Below are 20531 nucleotides of genomic sequence, written 5' to 3'. Positions count from 1 at the left end.
CCTCCCCCCATTTCATTCTGCTTTTTCTTACTGTCCATTATAAAGGAGTAGTACCACTTCTGCTAAATTTCTTTTCTTTTGTTTTGCACTTCTTGCCAAAGGATCCCCAGGGTCGAAAGAATGCTAATCGTATTGAGTTGGTATGCAGCTGGCCTGAAATGGTTTTCCATTCTGTATGCCTTTTCTCCTTTCCTGTCCACGTTTTCCGCATCACGCACAGATTTGTGAAAATTATACTGACCTTCAAATTTTGTCTGAAAGTAGTTTTAAATGAAGTTTATTCTCAAGTCATTGCTGCATGCATCGTGGTCTAGGGTTTGCATGATTTTGTACATGCTGTTAATGTAATAATACAGTATGGACTGAAGAAAGAATTGCAGCATGTGTTTTTGTTTTAACGTTGTAGAAAACACTACTTGTAAGTAGCATTTTTGAGGATATTTCATTCAGGAGATTATAGGTTTGTTTACAGAATACCCAGAGATCACACGATGTGTTCTGCCTTTGGAAAGTCAGGTGAAGTGGTGTGATAATGTGCGTTGATCAGAGGAGGCAAATGTGCTGGGGAAGGGTTATAAAGCTATGGGCAAATGTTTTCAGTTTAATACAGTTTATTTCAGTGAGAACTTACAGCACTTATGTTTTTTCTCTTTCAGATTACAGCAAAAGCAGCTGTCATTTTTGTTACACTTCAGTATAATGTTACCATTCCTGCCACAGGTATGTATCTTGCAGGAGGTTAGTTATGAGACAGTGTTCAGATGTTATTAGTATGCCATATTTTCTAGACTGAGGGTAAGTGAATGTGTCAATTTGCACAGATACTAAACAGTTTTCAAGGACTCCACTTTATTTTTAGTAAAACTGCATTTTAATTAGGTTAGGGACAGTGTTTCTGTTCTGCTGAGTTCTTGATTAGTGCTGAAACACTGTCTGACTGGTATATAAGTTGACAGTAATTCTTACTCTGGTTTTGCAACCGGTGAACTTCACTAGTCAATAGTGGTAGTTTAACATAATTTTATTCTTCCCCTTCAATGCATTTGGGTAAGCTTCATAAGTGCGTTTAAGTTTTCGTGTTTATAATACGTCTTTCCAGAGTCAAATTGGTTTGTGATGTGATGGAGAACATGATTGTAAACCATCTAGTGATCTAACTCATGACAGCAGTTTAATTTGACTTCTGTTTGTTCAGCTGACTACAAACTACTTCTATATGAAAGGTTTCACTTTGAAAAACAAACTTATTAGTGATTAAACTGTATTGATGCCTAACAGTTAATTCTGTTTGCCTTTTAGAAGAACAATCTGCAGAAACAATCTCTCTCTATCACTATGGCATCAAAGACTTGGCTACAATTTTCTTTTACATGCTTGTAGCAATAATCATACATGCTATAATTCAGGAGTACGTACTGGATGTAAGTACAAAATACTAATTCCTTTCATCAAGGTAATTGTCAGGTTTTAATTAGACTTTAAGACTATTAACTTAATAGTAAACTTTTGCATTAAAGCTTTTAACTGTTAAAACATGCATTGAAACTTTTAGATGTTCTAATGCAGTTAACAGGTAAATGTTAAGTACTACAGCATATGAATAACAATGGACTTTCATTTCAGAAAATTAACAGGAAAATGCACTTTTCAAAAACAAAGCATAGCAAGTTCAATGAGTCTGGGCAACTTAGTGCATTCTACCTTTTCTCCTGTGTTTGGGGAACAAGTATTCTTGTCTCTGTAAGTATGCTTTCTCTTCTGTTTGTATTATGAGATTTCAAAAGCTTCACTGATGATGATGATAAATATGTTTTTGGCTTATTTTTCTGGTTTTAGCTGGTTTTAATATTAAGCAGGGACAAGTTTAGGGATTCTGTGTAGTCATAATGAAGTATAAAGTCCAATAGCGTTACCGTTGCTCAGTCTGAGTTAATTTGATTTACTGTCAACTGAATAAGGTAAAACTTCTTAGCTCTACTATGGTACTTCATTCTCTCTAGGTTTGGGGTTTTTTTTTGTGTGTGTTGGCTTGTTAGTGTAAAGTAAATGTTAAAAAAGCATCATATATAGCATTTTGGCAGCCTAGGGAATGGATGTATGGGCAGACTGCTGTAGGCATAGGTGAGCGTGTGCTTTTAGATGGCGTGCTCTTTACTAGTGGCTGTATGTGTATCAGCTTAGTTTCAAAGAAGGGGAAGAATTTTTTTGTTCTATTGTTGATTATGTTAAGGAAAAAAAAACCACTCCTGAAAAAACCTTGCCTTCTCTTAGTTAAGCTCAAAGCTTGTCAGCAATTTACAGGGGAAGACTTATGGCTGTAGTGATGCTGAAATAACTTCCATCTCATAAGGACACTCTTATCTTGAATGAATGCTTGGTTTGTTTGGTTGCTTTTTATTTTTCTAAGCCAGTACAGCTGTCTCTTAGGTTTGGGTTTGTTGTTTTGTTTTGCTTTTGTTTTGGTGTTTTGTGGTTTTTTGTAAAAGAAAATATATTCATCTGCAGCTTTTAGGTGTGTGTAGATGTGTGCATGTTTGTATATACATATGTATATACATAAATACGTATGTGTATGTATGTTCATTCATTATTTCTGACTAGGAAGTAGCATGTTTGAGGGTTTATTGAGGTTTTCTGTTTGTTTTTTTAGGAGAACTATATATCAGATCCAACCTCTCTCTGGAGGGACTATCCGCACACTCTGATTCCGTAAGGCTTCTTCCTTAGAGGATTGTGGGGGAGAGGAGGGAGTGTTTTAAACATAGGGTGTGTCGCATACAATCTTTGCAGAATAAATAGTCTGTAAAACTATATTAATTGTTAATGTATTTTTGCTCGTATTTATGGAGAAACTTGATTCTCTGTCAATTTGTAGCATACAGAGTTCTCTTTCTGTAGGCTACTGTTTAAAGAATTACGTTTTTTCAGGCTTTATCTTAATGATTTTGTTTTTAAAAGATCTGACTTTTGAGTTGGCTGGCAGGCAGGATCTATATTTTTCTTTAGAGACTTTGATTAAATGTGCTCACTAGGAAGCTTCTGAAATGTTCTTTTAAGTTCATTAATAAAAAGTAATATTCTTCAATTCTTGCTGTATTGTACAGGTTTCAAATGAAGTTTTTCTACATCTTACAGTTGGCATACTGGTTTCATGCTTTTCCAGAATTGTACTTCCAGAAAACTAAAAAAGTAAGTTCAAAATATAAATCGAAAGAACTCCAAACAAAGCAACTTGAACAGTGGAATAGTTAATGTCTTTTGGACTTCCAGAGTTATGTGTTACCCTAGATTTCCTACCCTGTCTTATTTATGTTACCCACTTTTCCTGATGGAATTTTGGGTGCTCAAATGTCGATGTGAGAAGGTAGGTTTTTTCTTTTCAGCTAAACCCTGTATTTCTAATTGCAGTAAAATTGCTATATATCTGTTGTGTAAATAAAAATTACTAATGTTTTTCATCTACTAAAAGAATTTTCCCTTGAGCAAATGAATGTGAGACTTTCTTTTCTAACTTTGTTTCTTGTAATGCATAGTCTGAATAGTCTCACTGAAATCTAGAATTGCTTCATGAGTTGTGATAAACGTGAAGAATGTAAGCAGTAAATAATTCAATAAATCCAAGGAATGTTAAAATCTGGGATTTGACTTAAATACCACTGTCCTCAGCAGAAGTTGTGCTTAGTTGTGTATTGAGATTTTTATTATTTTTTTTCAATGCTCAATTTTTAATGGCATCCTTTTCCCCCGAAGGGTTGGGGGTCTCAAAACACTGAGTTTACTGTAGATTTTGTGTAGCACACTTTTTGCCTTCCTGGACTGATTTGAGTAGCCTCTCTGCGTGTTTTTGCTCAGGCTCATTTTGCATTTGCAGTTTTCTTTTTTAAGCTTTTCTGTTTTAAACTCTTCAACATGGCTTCACCAAGGGCAGGTTGTGCTTGACTAATTTAGCGACTTTCTATGGTGGAGTGAGTGACCGCATCAGTGGATGAGTGAAGAGCTACCTGAGCTTCTGTTAAGGCTTTTGATATGGTTCCCCACAGCATTCATACTTCTAAATTGGAGAAAGATGGATTTGATGGATGGACTGTCAGATAGATAAGGAACTAGCTGGATGGTTGGTCCAAACAGTCAGTCGCTCAATGTCCAAGTGAAACCAGTAATGAGTGGTATTCTTTAAGGGTCTGTACTGGGACCAGTGCTATTTAATGTCTTAATCAATGACATAGATAGTGGGATTGAGTGCACTCAGCAAGTTTGCAGATTGCACCAAGATGAGTGGTGCAGTAGATTTACTTGAGGGAAGGTATGAAATACAGAAGGATCTTAACAGGTGTGAGGAGTGGGGCCTGTGTGAACCTCATGAAGTTCTATAAGGCCAAGTGCAAGGTCCTGCACCTAGGTCATAGGAATCCCTAACATCAGTACAGGCCGGGTCAATGAGGGGATCAAGAGCAGCCCTGAAGAGAAGGACTTGGAGGTACTGGTGGATGAAAAGCTGGACGTGAGCTGGCAATGTGCACTTGCAGCCCAGAAAGCCAACCATGTCCTGGGCCACATCAAAGGAAGTGTGGCCAGCAGGTCGAGGGAGGTCATTCTGCCCCTCTGCTCTGCTTTTGTGAGACCCCCCCTCTGCTCTGCTTGTGTGAGACCCCACCTGGAGTACTGAGTTCAGCTCTGGAGCCATCAACATAAGAAGGTCATGGACCTTTTGGAGCAGGTCCAGAGGAGGGCCACAAAAATTACCAGAGGGCTGGAGCACCTCTCCTGTGTAGAGCGGCTGAAAGAGTTGGGGTTGTTCAGCCTGGAGACAAGATGGTTCTGGGGAGACCTTACTGCGGTCTCTCAATATTTGAAAGGGGCTTATAAGAAATATGGAGAAAGACTTTTTACTGAGGCCTGTAGTGACAGGACAAGGAGCGATGATTTTAATCTGAAAGAGAGTAGATCTAGATTAGATACAAGGAATACGTTCTTTAGAATGAGGGCGGTGAGACACTGGAACAGGTTGCTCAGAGAAATCGTGGAGGGCCCCATCCCTGGAAGTGTTCAAGGCCAGGCTGGATGGGGCTTTAAGCAACCTGGTCTAGTGAAAGATGTCCCTGCCCATGGCAGGAGGGGTTGGACTAGATGACCTAGAAAGGCCCCTTCCAGCTCAAGCCTTTCTGTGTTGTTGCTCTGTGACTGGACTGTGTCTCTGCTGCCAGAGTTCTGCTTTAGTCAAGAAAATGAAACCTACGTGTTATGTAACCATAGGTCTTTGTTCAAAAGCCTAGAAGAGGCTTGGGAAAACAGTAATGACAAGCTTTATTTTCATGCTCATCAGATGCAGTATAAACACTGATGTTTTGCAGATACACTGCAGCTGATGTTCGCATTTTGTGCTAGTGATACCTCTCGAATTTGACTTCATATCCAAGTGTGGAATTTTTTTTAACATAACTTCAAGAAAGCTGTCACAAGTGGCAAAAGTGCTGTATATTGAATAGTAGTTTTTTACTGGGTCATTGCTTGGAATTTTCGCCTCTGTCTTTTGCATTAAGTTTGAAGAATGATAGTACATTTGTTTTAACGAGTTAGCAGTTGGCATTTCTTTCACCACAGTTTACCCTCTGTCATCTTGGCTTCTCTCAGGTCTAGCTGTCTGTACTGCTGATGTAGGCAAGAAAAGAAGTTCTTAACTCAGAGTTCTGTATGGTACTGTATACCTCTGCCTACATTATCCCAATAGGCCTTTAGCCTATGACAGTTTGTCTAAGCAGGCAGCATGGGCTATTTAAATGTTACCTCAGTTCTGAAGATAAAGTCCAAAGGCTCATGCTGGTAGTCCTTGGAGAAACTGAGCATTTGTGCTGACTATTCTCTAATTTGTTTGAAAGAACTCATTTCTTGTTTTCTTTTAGAGTAGGTCTAGAGGAGGGTCCAGAGGAGGGCCACAAAAACTACCAGAGGGCTGGAACACCTCTCCTATGAAGACAGGCTGAGAGTTCAGCCTGGAGAAGAGAAGGCTCTGGGGAGACCTTATTGTGGCCTTCCAGTACCTAAAGGCGTCCTACAGGAAAGATGGGGAGGGATGCTTTATCAGGGAGTGTAGTGACAGGACAAGGTGTAACTGTTTTAAACTGGAAGAGGGTAGATTTAGATTAGATATTGGGAAGAAATTTTTCACTGTGAGGGTGGTGAGGCACTGGAACAGGTTGCCCAGAGAAGCTGCAGGGGCCCCATCCCTGGAAGCGTTCAAGGCCAGGCTGGATGGGGTTTTGGGCACCCTGGTCTAGTGGGAGGTGTCCCTGCCTCTAGCAGGGGGCTTGGAACTGGAAGGTCTCTTCCAACTCTAACCATTCCATGACAAATCTGAAGCCCCTTGCTTGGAAGTTTAGGGAATCTTTCCAAAAAGTAGGATTTTCTTAAGCACAACAGAATATACTCTGCATACCACTTCAGGACAGATTTTTTTATTGTCATCTCATGATTTTTCTGTTCACAGACAGCACCTTCTGCTTTCCATGTGCTGTGCGTCTATACTTAATTCATGTCGCTTCCTCTTGATTATTTAATCTCTATGAAGTGTTAAATTGCATGGGGCTGGCTAAAACCTAATTTGAAGTGTGACCACGTAGGTTAGCATGGCTGGTTAATAACATTATTATCTGTATTTGCCAGCAACAGTGTGCCAGAATCTTGGATGATCTTTAATTTTTAAAATAGATGTCTCACTTGGAAACCTTTTCATTTTGGTTCATAGACTGTTACTTTATTTCTGTAGCAATCTGACAGAATCTACGCAGAACTGTAGGAAGTTATCTGATGATACAGTAATGCACACCAAATAAGTATTGTAATAGCTAGTACAAATTCACAGTAGTCATATCAGATAAAACTGGGCCCTTTTAAAAAGCATCTTTTTGATGTTTGATGCATTTTCTCACAATGGCGTACGTCTAAGATACTGAATATTATTAGTAAGTAAGCAACAAGTTATGTGTGTAATTAGATGATCTAGGCTGAGTAATTCAGTGCCAGAACAGGCCACGTTAAGGTAGCTGATAAACCGTGAATAATTTCCAAGACTAGGGAATGCTTTGTAATAATATATATCATTGTACTATAATGTATAACATTGTGTGTAATACACAATGACTTTTTCTTCCTAATAGGAAGATATCTTTCGCCAGATTGTCTACATTGGACTTTATCTCTTCCATATTGCTGGAGCCTATCTCCTGAAGTAAGTCAATTTTAGACTTTTGCTGGCTTCATACTCTGTCTTAAACATCTAACAGAATGTCTGAATATTTGTTTTATTTGTTTTTATAGTCTGACCCATCTTGGACTTGTTCTTCTGGTATTGCATTACTTCGTTGAATTTCTTTTCCATATATCCCGTCTTTTCTACTTCAGTGATGAAAGATACCAGAAAGGGTAAGTAGTCGTCATCTTTAAATTCATGTCACTTCTGTCTCAAAGCCATGTGCATTTAACTAACCAGAAACCAAAATTGCAAGGAAATTCAAACAGTGTTTCCTTAGAGACCACAGTTCTGCAGACTAGTACTAGTATTTATTTCTCTAAAACAACTGAGTTTTTTACCTTATTCACCTATTTAAGTAAATGTTAGTGGCAGTATAAAATGAAACAAAATCTTACACTATGTATTAATATTTAAAAAATATGTTTTGTAGAGGAAAGGGGCAGCATAGTTTGCTAATGCAGCTAGTTCTATAGGTACTTTGTAACAAAACAAAAAAATTGTGAGGCAGGGCTTCTCTTGCTTTTTGTCTTCTCTGAGTACTAGAAATACAAGACTAGGATGGGTGCAAAATAATTAATTTAGGTAAGTTCTTAAATTTCAAACAAATTCACATGGTAAAGAATAAATATTTGCATTGTTAGTACTTGTATCATGAACAGAAAATTAATTTAGGTTTTGTGGTGTTTTTCTTTGTAGATTTTCACTCTGGGCAGTTCTTTTTGTTTTGGGAAGGCTTCTCACCTTGATTCTCTCAGTCCTCACTTTTGGCTTTGGATTGGCAAGAGCAGAAGATCAGCAGCTGAATTTCAGTACTGGAAACTTTAATATCCTGGCTGTTAGGTACAGTAAACTTGGAACCATTCTTAAGCATGAGCTGTAAACCTGTGTTAAATACACAGTATAAATGGTATGGTATTAATGCTAGTAATTCTGAATGGTTAGGTGTTTTCATGCAACCAAGGGGATCAATAAGAATATCTTCTGTAACAAACTTGTAAGGCACAGTGAAATGAATTGAAGAATTCACAGTCTACAGCTGAGAAATCTGTAACAGGTTACTGTAACTTTTTTTTTTGTCAGCAAAACCAATTACAAGGAGTACTGAATTACAGAGATTACTTTCAAATGTTTTAGAGTTAGTGAATTGAATTCTAGATATAATTGCAGTGATTTTATAGAGGTCAGGGCATTATGCCCAGAGCATCTTTGGTCCTGGTTGAAGATTCCTACCTCTTTCTCTGCCTTTATTATGTCTCCTATTGCTGCTATGTGATGCAGAATGTTCAGCCAACCACCTGGCCTTTTCTATGAATTAAATCCAGAAAAGGAAGTTATTAAAACATTGACAATGTTAGCATTACTCTGCAGAATTGATACTCTCATAAACCATTTTCAGCTGCTACTACCTGGCACCTTGAGACTCATACTGAGAAAAGAGAAAGCAGGAAAGAAATCTAGTGCTTCCCAGTTTTGATGGAGGAGCAGAGACTTCACTGTCACTGTGTATCTAGTTTTGTTCAGCTGTGCTATGCCCACTCGCCCTATGTGGGCTAACTCTTGCTTGGCTTAGAAGATGGATGTTACTAGGAGGGGGAGAGGAGAAGTCACACCAAAAAAAAAAAAACCCCAACCATAAATTTTTACAAATTCATATTATCTAGAAGGAATCATTTGTATGTGTTTGAGGAACCTAAGTAAAAAGGCAGTCTATGACACAGAAAAAACTATCTGAGGTGGTGTTTTACTTTCCTTTCCTCTTTGGATGACCAGATAAACTTACCGATAAACCTTTACCTGTGTTTTGTTTCTAGAATCAGTGTGCTGGCCTCCATCTGCATGACTCAAGCATTTATGATGTGGAAGTTCATTAATTTCCAGCTTCGGAGATGGAGAGAGCATTCTTCTTCTCAGCCTCAGTCAGTGAAAAAGAAGTTCGTAACAGCTAAAGGAAAGGCCTCCAGAAAAGAAAGAGGTTTGTATTTTCACTTATCCTGTTGCCTTTACTTCTCAAAAACAACTTCAAGTAATGGACAACCTTTATTAAATATAATGGCTGAAGAAACATTTTATGTTTCACTTGCAAGTGAGATGACTCAGGTACAGAAACAGTATTGTTGTGTTGGGGTGTTTTTTGATTAAAAAAAATCACTATATATTAATTGTTTGTTTTTTCTCTTTTAATTGACTGAATGAAGGAATTGCCATTTCTTTAGGTAATGAAACAGGAGGTTTTTATTATGTCTAATTTTATTACTTGAGCAAATTGTGCCATGCTTAATGTTTTGTTCCCTTAAAAAGGGAACAGACACGCTTCTCGTTATCAATTACTTCTAAACTTTTCTTGCAATTAATTTTAAGCTTGTTTTATGTTACCACTAAACTCAGGCTTTAGGGCAAGGAGTCCATTTGATGATCCAGTAAATAAGCTCATAATGAACTGTTTTTACTAAAAGTAGAATTTTGATGCTTCTTTTAAGGGGAGGTAATAACTACTTACTGCTCTACCTATGTAGAATCATTTGGAAGTGAACTAACGACTACAGGTTTGACTTCTTCATTACGCCATACTCTTTCTGTGGAAACAGCATGAAGGATGAATGGAATGCTTTATCCTCCAAAGAAAATTATGTGCTCACTTAAAAAAAAAAAAATCCCCACACTTCAATATTTCTGTTGTATCAACAGTTAAACTTCTGCTAGCTTGAATAGCTTCTGTGCTGTTTGAAACTGCTTGAGTCATTTCAAATCATAATTTCAGCATGATCCTTTGCCACCAATCATGTATTGCCAACCTGTTCCACTTTTTGATACACTGAACGTAACATATGAAGACCATTTGCACTGAGAACTGAGATTTATGGTCAGAGATCAATTCAGAGAGATTTTTTTTTCAGGATTCTTTTCTAATAAAATGATGTGCTTTAGCGTATTTCTCTACTCCTTTTTGATGACTCGTAATTATCACAACTTGGCTTTTATGTGGTGTTATGGTTTTCTGTTTTCATCAGTAAATACAGTTGGACTTTTTTTTTAATTGAGTGAAGGTAGTTTCCTATGTAACTGTCCTTCTTAATCAGAGCTTCATGTTCATTGTGTCTTACTTTGTTTTTTTTGTGCAATTAATGACAAATATTTTAAAGCATAACCTTAAATGGCGTTTTAATTAGTCAGTCAAAAATGTTGTAGCTTTTAAAAATCTCTTGAAATATTTTGTTCATGTAACTTGGTGAATTTGCTAGTTTTCACCCAACTTCAATGGAGACTTTCAAGTGGTAAATGAATAGTGAAAAAGGCAGTTAATTGGAATTGTGGTTATATTCACAAAATAATTGAGCTATGCCATCTTAAAGACTGGGGAATTTTTCAGCTTATTTTAAATGGGAAGAAAAGAACTTTAGAATGGGAGAGGTTAGTGCTGTTTCAGATTCTTCTGTTTTGAAGGTTCCTGTAATGTTATCTGTTCAGAACACTTGCACAGGATGCAGCAAGATTGTGTATTTGAACTGTTTAAAACAGTTCTTTTTTTGTGTGTGTGTGTGCGCGGTTGGGTGAACTTTTGGGAGCCAGGGTACAATAAAATGTGTTACTTTTTGACTATGCCAAAAGCAAGAAATGACAGTAGAAGAATCCTACTGGTGATGTAGGTGGGGTACCCAGGCACATGCTGATTCTTGTTCTTTGTTTTACTTACACATGTTTTGACTTAACTGTTTAAGAAAATAGGATTTCAATTAGTTGGCTTGGATCTAGCTCATTGTCTGTAAGCTTCTTGATTTAAGAATAACACGAACTTTTTGAAAAGTATCCAAAGACTACCTTATGTAGGCTTAAAATGGTGGTGGTGTTTACAACCAAGTATGTTGGATAGAATTTGACTGTTCCTACGTGACTAATTTGGCCTGTGTCTGGTTCCACTCTCATGTATGTTTCTGATTTTTATTGTTTTCTTGTAGTTGCCTGTTTGCATAAACGGGAGTGTTTGGGGGTATTGGGGGAGAGAGGGAGATCAACAGTTGTTTTTGTGGATTGGCCACGCTCTGTGGTGATCTGCAACATATCTGCAGATAGAAAACATCAGTTTAACCAGTTCTTTGTATAAAAAAACAAAAAACAAACCAAAAAAATGCAATGCTTGAAGTCAGAATGGTACTATAAGTTGGAGCAGAGATGTTAAGCAGCAAGCGTTATAGCTGGCTATGCACTCTGCTCTTCTCTCTGTTTGATAAATATGGTTAATGTCAGGCGATATTTCTGCTTCCTTGGGTTGTGGTGGCACCGAATGAAGGGGATACTTTTAATTCACAGTGGTGTCATGTTGCTTCATTTCACTATAAGCTGTGTGCATTATAAATCCATAGATCGTGGATCATTCTTCTATGGTGTAGAAACTGCTGAAAATAGTGTTTTACTTCTGTCCATCTTGCCTATCTAAATATCTTCATCAGAACAAATGAATTCTATATGTTAAAGTATATATTTAAAAATTGTATCTATGTGTTTATAAACATTTCCTGTATATATGAAAAGCTTGTAAAGGTAAGTGAAGGAGTGTAATTTTAGCAAGAATTAAAGTATGAAATAGGTGGGATAAACAAAAAAAAAAACCTATACCAGGGAATGATGTATATACTGTGTGTCTGCAGAATTTCACAGGACAGTCTCATCTAAAGGCTGAGTATTTTACTTTTTAAGAGAATATCTTCTAAAATATTATAGCTGGCCTTGATTTTCAGTGTAGATATGGATAATGCACACATTTCGATGTTTGGCCCATGTCAGGAAACCGGACTTTATTGTAGCAAACTTTAAATTTTGCACTTCATAAAAAACTTCACTATACCGTTGCATTATGAATTATAGTGATGAGGTTTAACAAAGAAGATATATCAGAAAAGAAGTTAAAAAACTGTTTGTATAGGACCTACAAAAATGTAATAAAATATAAAGTGTCTCATTGTATTTGAAAAATGTGTTCTTCTTTTTTCTAGAAAATGGAATAAATGGAACAGTGACCTCAAATGGAGCAGACTCGCCTCGTAGCAGGAAGGATAAATCGTCGTAAAACTGGGTTTTGTTAAGTTAATTGACTAATGTCCCCAAAGAATCTGCTTTTTACATGGATGGCCCTTCAGCACTAGAGGTGTTATGGATTAAAGAAAATACAATTCATGTTTTTTGATTATTGCTGTTGTTTTGAGAAACTTTTTTTAAAAGCCATTTTGACTAAGGAAAAAGGTTTATCTGTCTTCAAATACTTGGGGGGGTACAACACTTTTTAAATAACATTGACACTTTTTTAAACACTTATTGTGATGAAATAACTTCACTTAATGAGGATCACTGTTGCAATGTATTATTTCCTTCCAGTTTTTGTAATCTTGGTGATATATACTGTTCTACCAACTTCACTTTTTCCAAGTTCTTCAAGAAGTACTGCAAAATTGAAGTAAAAAACTTAGTATGCGTTTTCAGATACTCTGGCTTTTCAGTTAATTACCTTGATTCAAATTTACAGTTGAAATTTGGATTCCGAGACCACACCAATAAACCTCTTTATTTTGTAGTTATTAGCCACACAATGTCTGCTCTAAGAATTGCCCCATACCATTAAAACAAAACTGAACTAATTGGAAATGTTGCAGAGTCTTATTGTTTGTTGGTTAGAAATCTCTTACAAGGAACAAAACCCCTTTTTGAGATATAGCTTTAGCACTTGAAAATTAGAAGGGAGTGTGTATGGTCATAGAAAGAGTTGATTTGAGTAGCACTGTTAACTCCTGTCTGTGCTTTTGAAGTGTATGTATCTTGGAGAATTAGTGCGTGTTGGACCTTCTTTGAAAAATTGTCTGTCTGATTTTAGAGGGTGGAGGTTCTTGCAGTGTGTTGTTGTAATTGTTTTAGGAGGCAGTTAATGCTCCATGAAGAGGGAATTTGTTAGATTAATGGATCAAGTTGAGAAACATTCCTTTATTCTAACTGCTTTGCTTTGTTTCACCTCTGTTAGGAAATAGTTTGATTTCTCCTATATATATTTTTATGAAAAAAATATTTAAAAGCTACAACTTCTTAAAATTGATTTATTGTGCCCTTTGCTACAACTGGAAAAATCTTAATTTAAGATTTTTTCCATTATCTGTCTTTCATAATTGTATTAAATGTGAAGCTTTGTCCAGTTAATTTTCCAGTTTAATATGCAGTTAATGTTTCCTGTGTACCCTTTTGTAATGGGTATAATTCAACCCATTTCACTTGAGACAATGAGTTAGAGATTTAATTCAGTCTTAAGAAGAAGTTGTTAAATTAGTCTTTCAAATTAAGCCAAGTATTGGACTGCTTATTGATTGAGAGGAGTAATTATGAGCAATCAAGCTGATAAATAAAATAGTTTTAATTAAAAACTGTTATTATAGTTGAGTTTATACCCAACAAAATAATAAATCTGCATTCTGTGTCTTCTACAGTTTGGTTGCTTAGTATGCAGAATAAACGTTTCTAGCACAAAATCTTGACTACAAGTAACCATCAATTCTTCAATCGTTTAGTGCTATTTAGACTTATTGCAGTATAATTTATTATACATTTCAGCTGATTTTAGTCACAGTCCCTGAGTACTTCACAGCTCCTGAGGTGGACTTGACAGACTTGGACTTGCTTAACTTGAGTACTCTGGGGCAGCATGCCCTGTAATATGCCCAGTCTGCTTCAGTGGAAGTACCTATACCATATCTTGATTTGAAGAAATAAAACTCAAGTGGTGAAACTGTGACTCTGTGTGATCTGACCATGAAACTGGAAAATTGGAACTCGGAAATTTTGAGGGAATTGCATACATTAAATACTTGCTGCACAAAATCATGTTTCACGTCTGTTGTTTCTAAAAAGACCTTCATAAATTCTTTGTGCCTTGCTCTCAAGTTGTACCTTAAGCCAAAAGGGGCAAAATTTAAAGTTTATAGTCTGGTACTTTGACTCTAAATCAGTTTGCTTGTAATATCTGGTTGTCCTGGGCCTGTCAAAATCATAAAGGGTGGAGGAACAAATTGTGAAAGGAACATTTAAGGTACTTCTTGAGATCTTTAAGACTTATTGGAGTCTGAGGGTTGTAATAGTTGTTTCCCTAAAGCAAACTGTTTCTTGTAAACCTTATTCTTTGGCATAGTAGTCTGGAAGCGAACCTGAAGTTTACATTTCATAAAACTTCAAAAGAGTATAGTCTTGCCTGTTAATTCTGATGTTGCTTTATGTCTCCTTTTGGCCTTATGGATGTTCTTGGCCTTTGGACTTTGAAAAAAGCACTTTTGTTTCCACGATGGCTTAATCTTTGTCCTTGCCTTATAGGAGTTGTTGCTTTCTGCCAAGTAATGGATAATTTCAGTTGTTCTAGAATCAGAACAATAATTCAGTTCAATAATTTCAGTTGTTATAGAATCTGGATAGAGTATAGAAAGCCAGTTTCTTTTGTCTCTTGTGTCATTTTCTTACTGAAAGGGTTGTCAAACATTGGAACATGCTGACCAGGCAAGTGCTAGAATCACCGTCCCCGGAGGTATTTACGAGACGGGTAGATGTGGTGCTTAGGAACGTGGTTTAGTGGTGGTTTTGACAGTGTTAGGCTGATGGTTGGACTCGGTGATCTTAAAGGTCCCTTCCAATCTAGACAATTATATGATTCTATAACTGAAAATACATATTTATCACTTTGGATGAGGCAAAAGGAATAATTTTTTGTTTTCTTTCTTGGGGTGGAAACCCCCATGAATTTAGAAGATTGAGACTTCTATTTCCAGTTTCATATTACTTGTTTGGGCATAGGATTATTGTTTGCTTGGATAACTTCTTTTGAATTGCTTGAAACTGAGTTTCAAATTTTATTCCATTTTGGCTCTTTGTAATCTGGGATTCAGTAAGCTGGAAGAAGATTAGTTGTCTAATCATGTTTTCTTAATTATGGAATCAGGAAAATTAGAAATGGAAATGACTTAAGAGCTCATTATTATATTCCTATGCCTAATAAAATAATTATTGCTTAGACTGTAGTAATTTATCTTGGTCAATTACCAGGTCCCACAAAGAGAAGGGTTTGTCCATGTAGATGGATTTGAGTTGAGTAATTCATACAGTCTGCGGATAGGGTTTGTTGGGTTTGGGTTTTTTCTTAAACCCCCTCCTCCCTGCCCATCTTCTCAGAACTTTTCAAGACTTACAACAGATGATTTCAAGCCTCCGCCCCCCCTCCCCCTTGGAAATGTATGTTTGGTGTATGTGGCAGAATCTACTATCAAAACCAGTATTATACTTTTACTTAGTAATTATATGTATCTTCAGAGTACAAACAAGGAATGCAGAGCAGCTGAAATTAATTTTCAGAGTTTTTGCTTTTATCTGGATACTTTTTCCTCTTTACTAGTTGCAAAGATTAATTTCTTCTGGGTGAATTATTCGTGAGCATAGCTCTGGAAATACTGCTTTTTGGGTGATCCCATGCTCAAACTCAGGCATGATCAAGGGATTTGCAGTGCAGAGAAAATGCATAGGTTATTTCTGCTGACGTTAGAATATGGTGAAAGTAAATTAAAATTAAGTATGTTGGGATAATGCATTTGGAAAATCAGTAGTTATTGGTAGGCATTTGATAATTTTCCTAAATACTTTTATTTGAAAATTTTAGTTGTGTTTATGGAGTTATGTTACCCAGAATTGTAATAAGCAGTGTGGTACTTTGGCACAAGTAATTGGATTTCTGTAAAAAGGGTTAATACACATCTGCAGTCCTTTCTGCTCTGCAGATTTCTGACTAACTGCATCTGAGGTGTTTTTTGTCGTGGGCAAAACTTGATATTAAAGGGAAGGAAGCATTTACATGGTCATGCTAAGCTGAAAGTAATGTAGGTTGGTGCCAAAATTGGGGTTCTGTCCCCCGCCATGTCTAGCGTAAGCCTTTCTGGTTGCAGGGTGAGCTAGATGAGGGAGCTGGTGCGGCTGAAAACTGGCTTGGTTGCTTAGTTGCTTTTCCACTGGATTAGTTGCCTGATAGTAATCCTGGAGGTACTCGAGTGTTTTTATATAAGCAAGAAAAAAAGATGCAGGGATAAGGTGAATCGAGCTATAAGGCAGCTACCCCTTTCAACTGCACGTTTGGTTGAAAATTACACTAGGTTACAGTATGAGGTGGGACATCTCATTGAAGGGCGTCCAGTCATCAATACCAGAAGGGAGCTGGTCTGTCTGGTGGCTCCTACATGCCAGACTGTTTGAGTGTTAATGGATTTTTGTCAGATATTTTGAGGGAAGGGAAAGTGCTCAATATGCTGTGCTGTATTGAGATTTGTTTTACCTATCGTAGTTTTGGGGTTTCCAGACAGTGCAAGGTGGTACTGGTGGTACAGAAATAGGAATTCTGAAAAGGTAGTTTCTCTTAGATCAAAACCCCAAGATTGCTTTCTTTTAACAGCCAGGAAACTACAGCTTTTTTTGACATGGGATTATTTTTTTTTTTTTTCCCCTCCACATGAACCCTTTATGTATTGAAATAGGTCTTCCAGAGAGCTTTGCAAGACTTGTGCTGTATGCTTGTCTAGGTGTGTGGCGGGGAGGCTGGTTTGGTTTCTCTTGTTTTGTTTCCTGTTTTCAAGAAGTTCACCAGCTGATTCCTAGGTCATACTTGGGTTTGGTTCCATTTGTGACTCAGCCCTTTGGGGCCTGTGTTGTAGGAGACGGGAGGCTGGCAGCTTCAATAGGCTCCCTATGCAGCTTTGGTCATCGCTGTCCTAATTGTTCTCTGTGGAAAATGCCAGTATTGAAGGGACTTGAACATGAAGTCGTGATGTTTGTAACGCTTGCAGGCCGATGAGAGCCCGCATACAGAGGTAGTGCGTTCCAGGGGGCTGTGGTTTAATGCCTGGAGGCTGTAGTAATACTCATCTTGGCAGGCAAATATTTGGGTTACTTCTTGCACAGGGTATAAGAATGTCCTACAAAATTAAGGCTTGGGGAAAAATTGGGAGATCCTTTAAGAAGAATAAGACTTAAAAGGACCAATGTCAGATACCACCTGTTCATCGTATTTGAATTTCTCACATTGTTAGTTGTGGATTATGTTCAGACCACTGGATCAGCCCATGCTTGGGGTTTTTTTTTATACTGTAGGTTGTTGTGGTGGATGTCTGGTGAGTATCCCCTCTTCTCATTGCTCCTTGAAGTACTCAGTTTAGGATCTGATAAGCCTACTTCTGTACACGTTAGGGAATTTGGCGTGCTCTTTAGGACTAAAATAGAAGCAGTTGACAGAGTGTTTCTGGATCAGACGTGCAAGAAGTAAGTGCATCAATATGCCAGGTGTCAGCAGAACCCACTTAAAGGGAACTGAAACTCTTTAGGATGACTACATCACGATACAACTTGGATTGCAATATGTAGTGTTTGGATATAGCTCACATCCAGACAGCAAGTGCCTTTCTGTCAGTGACACAGAACTGCTATTAGCATCTACAACTGTCGGTTCCCCTTCTGTGAACGATGGGTGAAGAGTGCTGGGCTGCAGCTGCAGTAGGCTGCTTTCTGCCTTTTAGAGAAGTTCTTTTGATGTTGACAAGACAAAAGGCAACAACTCTTATTTCAGGTTTTTTTAAAAAAATAAAACATGCTACCTAGTTTTGAATCCAATACACTTGCTCTTGATCTCTTTCTGTGTGTCTTGTCACTTCTATTTTAGGTTTCCGCAAATACTTTACTTTTATCCAGCTCAAGGATGGCAAATCTGTGATGTGAATGCCAGAAATGACAACTCCTTTTTCTTCTTTTTGTGTTTGAAACTTTTTGCAAAATCAGAGCAGCTGAAGTGTTGCTTTATAATTTGATAGCTTTTCAGTATTCGTTCATTCTCCTTATTTATTGTGGTTAACATTAAAGGTCAGGCATTGTCATGCAGCACAACGCAGTTGTCACTTCTTCATTCCAAACATGAGCGTTAGGCAATTTGATATACTGAAGTGAAAAAATGTATTGGTAAGTCTTGACTGGTTTAGCAGAAATTGGTATTCCTGGATGGTTTTGTTTTCCACATTGCAGTTCACTATTACTGCTTTTCTCATTTAGGAAACTGAGCACTTAAGTCTCTGAATCTCTAGACTGTAGTTTTACTGTATACAACTTCACAAATTATGGTCTAGAACTTGAGCTTTTTGTCTTCTTATGTCAGTTATAACTATGTTGAAGAATGTATCTTGCATTGTAATTAACAGATAAAAATTCAGCATATGGTGATAAGAATACTGTAACGGGGCAGGAAAATTTCAACTCTTGAACTCCAGACTAGAAGCCAAGCCAAGACTATCCTCTGTTCTCACCGCAGGTGATTCCTCCTCTTTGTTTCTTGATTAATCATTATCTTTGTTTTGTTTATTTAGATTGTAAGTTCTTTGTGGCAAGGGTTGTCTTTTGTGTGTGTGTGTGTGCGCGCATGTGTGTACCCAGGACAACTAGGCCTGGAGCTCCAGTCTGTGGAAGCTGTAATAAGCAATCACCTTGTTATTGTTTTCCTGGATATCATAATAAAGAGTATCAAATTAAAACTGTGCTTGAATAGTCTGTTCCAAAATTGGAGGCATGTACATTGCACCTGGCCTTGCTTACAGTCCAGCAGCATCAGTAGCAGGGAGGTACCGGTCAAAGACAAATGCAATGTTCTGTTTGGGGATAGTCACTTGAACCAGTGAAGACAGAGCCAGGAAGTCTTGGGCTGGAGAGCAATGCCGTGTAACTCCGGCTGGAGCTTGCACAGAAGCATCAGGAATTCTGAGCTTCTCGCCTTCTGTCAACTTGAGAAACTGCATTGGTCTTCCCTCTCAGGAAAGTAGGGCTTGTTTGCTGTAATGCTGGTGCAGGGTTTTGTGTCCTTTGAGTAGCGCTTTCCAGCTTGAGAGGGTAGCCACAAATTTGGAGAATACCAAAAACTGCACTGGATCGTGACTGGCGTGGCCTGAGAGCTTACTAGTCAAATTCAAGGGTCTCCCCTCTCTCCAGCTAAGCAACTTTTAAAGTCTTCGTAGACTTCAGCTTCACTGATACGGAAGAGTAAAATTTCATCCAATCTGAAACAACCTCTACACTGATGCATTGGTGGTCTTGGCAAGATGGTAGGGAACCGAGGACTGTCACCTGAGTTATGAAAGTTTTTTTAGGAAACTTTTGCCCTGAATGTTACCTTCCCATGGGTTTGATTTGCTACATGGCAGAGGGGTTGACTACAGCTCCCAGGATCTCTGTATTCAGTTCCCCTCCACGTGCATTGTTTTTGCAGAACTATTGAAATACTTAATCATTCTTAAAACCTGCGTTTGTAACTTGCAAATCCTTAAATTAATTGAAAGAAAATGTTAAGTGACGAATAGTCTTCCATGAAGACGCATCTGGTTCTTGGCTTTGTTGTTAGACAGCGTAGGTTGAACTATAGCTTAAAAAGAACCAGAGCCACCTTACTGATGGGTATCCCTGCCCGGGGACTGACAGCCCTAGCTGGGCAGGACAGGCAGGTACTGATACATAAATGGCATCGAGGACGACTGTAACAAGTTCTGCCTTCTCTCTCCCCTGTTGCTCCTTTCAAAATCATCATCCCACCCTACTGCTCCTTTCAGGATGATCTGGCGAACACTGATGGGAAGTGGAGCAGATGCAGTTTTATGAGCCAAATCATGTGATGAGTTTGGGATGTGGGAAAAACAGCCACTAGAGGCCACCGCAGCCTTTGTCAGCTGGGTTTGCCTTTGGGTGTCTGGTAGCCAGCAAAAATCTATCCAGAGGCCCATCTTTTTGCTGCGCTTTCAGCGAAAAATTACTTGTTTCCTTTTAAGTAGCATCTCTGCTGTAACTTGGAAAACAGAGCATTCAATTAAATTAGACACAACTCCTTGTAGTTTTGGATCTTGGTGCTGACATAGCAGTAAAATCTGTTATATTCTGCAGGCCTTGGAAGATGTCCTTATTTGGCCAGAAGCTACTTCCTCGCTTCTGGTTGAGAGAGCAGGATGTAGATCTCCAGTATTAAAGCTTTATCTTAAACCAAAAGTGCAACATTTCAGATTAAAAACAGTGTTGAGAATGCAAAGTAAGCTTCAGGCTACATCTCCTGGCTCTGCTCAGTTTTGTAGACAAGTACACAGTGCTGTGGCTGACGCCGATTTCTTTACTTAATCCTTGAGGTGGGAGGAAGTACAGAAAACCTGTTTTCTGTATTTCCACTAATTTTTGATGCTTTTGGAACAAAGTTATCGTTAGAGGAGCT

At 37.9% G+C, this 20531-nt stretch overlaps 1 protein-coding gene across 1 annotated transcript; it reads left to right on the top strand.

The window, feature by feature from the left end:
• The first annotated feature begins 638 nt into the window (after positions 1–638).
• TRAM1 (translocation associated membrane protein 1) lies at positions 639–12874 on the top strand. Its single transcript, XM_009894583.1, has 10 exons — positions 639–720; positions 1300–1421; positions 1624–1740; positions 2651–2709; positions 3105–3189; positions 7155–7225; positions 7315–7419; positions 7946–8089; positions 9061–9221; positions 12238–12874. Exons 1-10 carry the CDS (start codon positions 639–641, stop codon positions 12309–12311), a joined length of 1020 nt encoding a protein of 339 aa, XP_009892885.1. The 3' UTR covers positions 12312–12874.
• The last annotated feature ends 7657 nt before the right edge of the window (positions 12875–20531 follow it).

Source organism: Charadrius vociferus, unplaced genomic scaffold (genome assembly GCF_000708025.1).
Source record: "Charadrius vociferus isolate BGI_N301 unplaced genomic scaffold, ASM70802v2 scaffold500, whole genome shotgun sequence".
NCBI classification, from domain to species: Eukaryota; Metazoa; Chordata; class Aves; order Charadriiformes; family Charadriidae; genus Charadrius; species Charadrius vociferus.
This window is presented reverse-complemented; position numbering and strand designations above follow the sequence as displayed.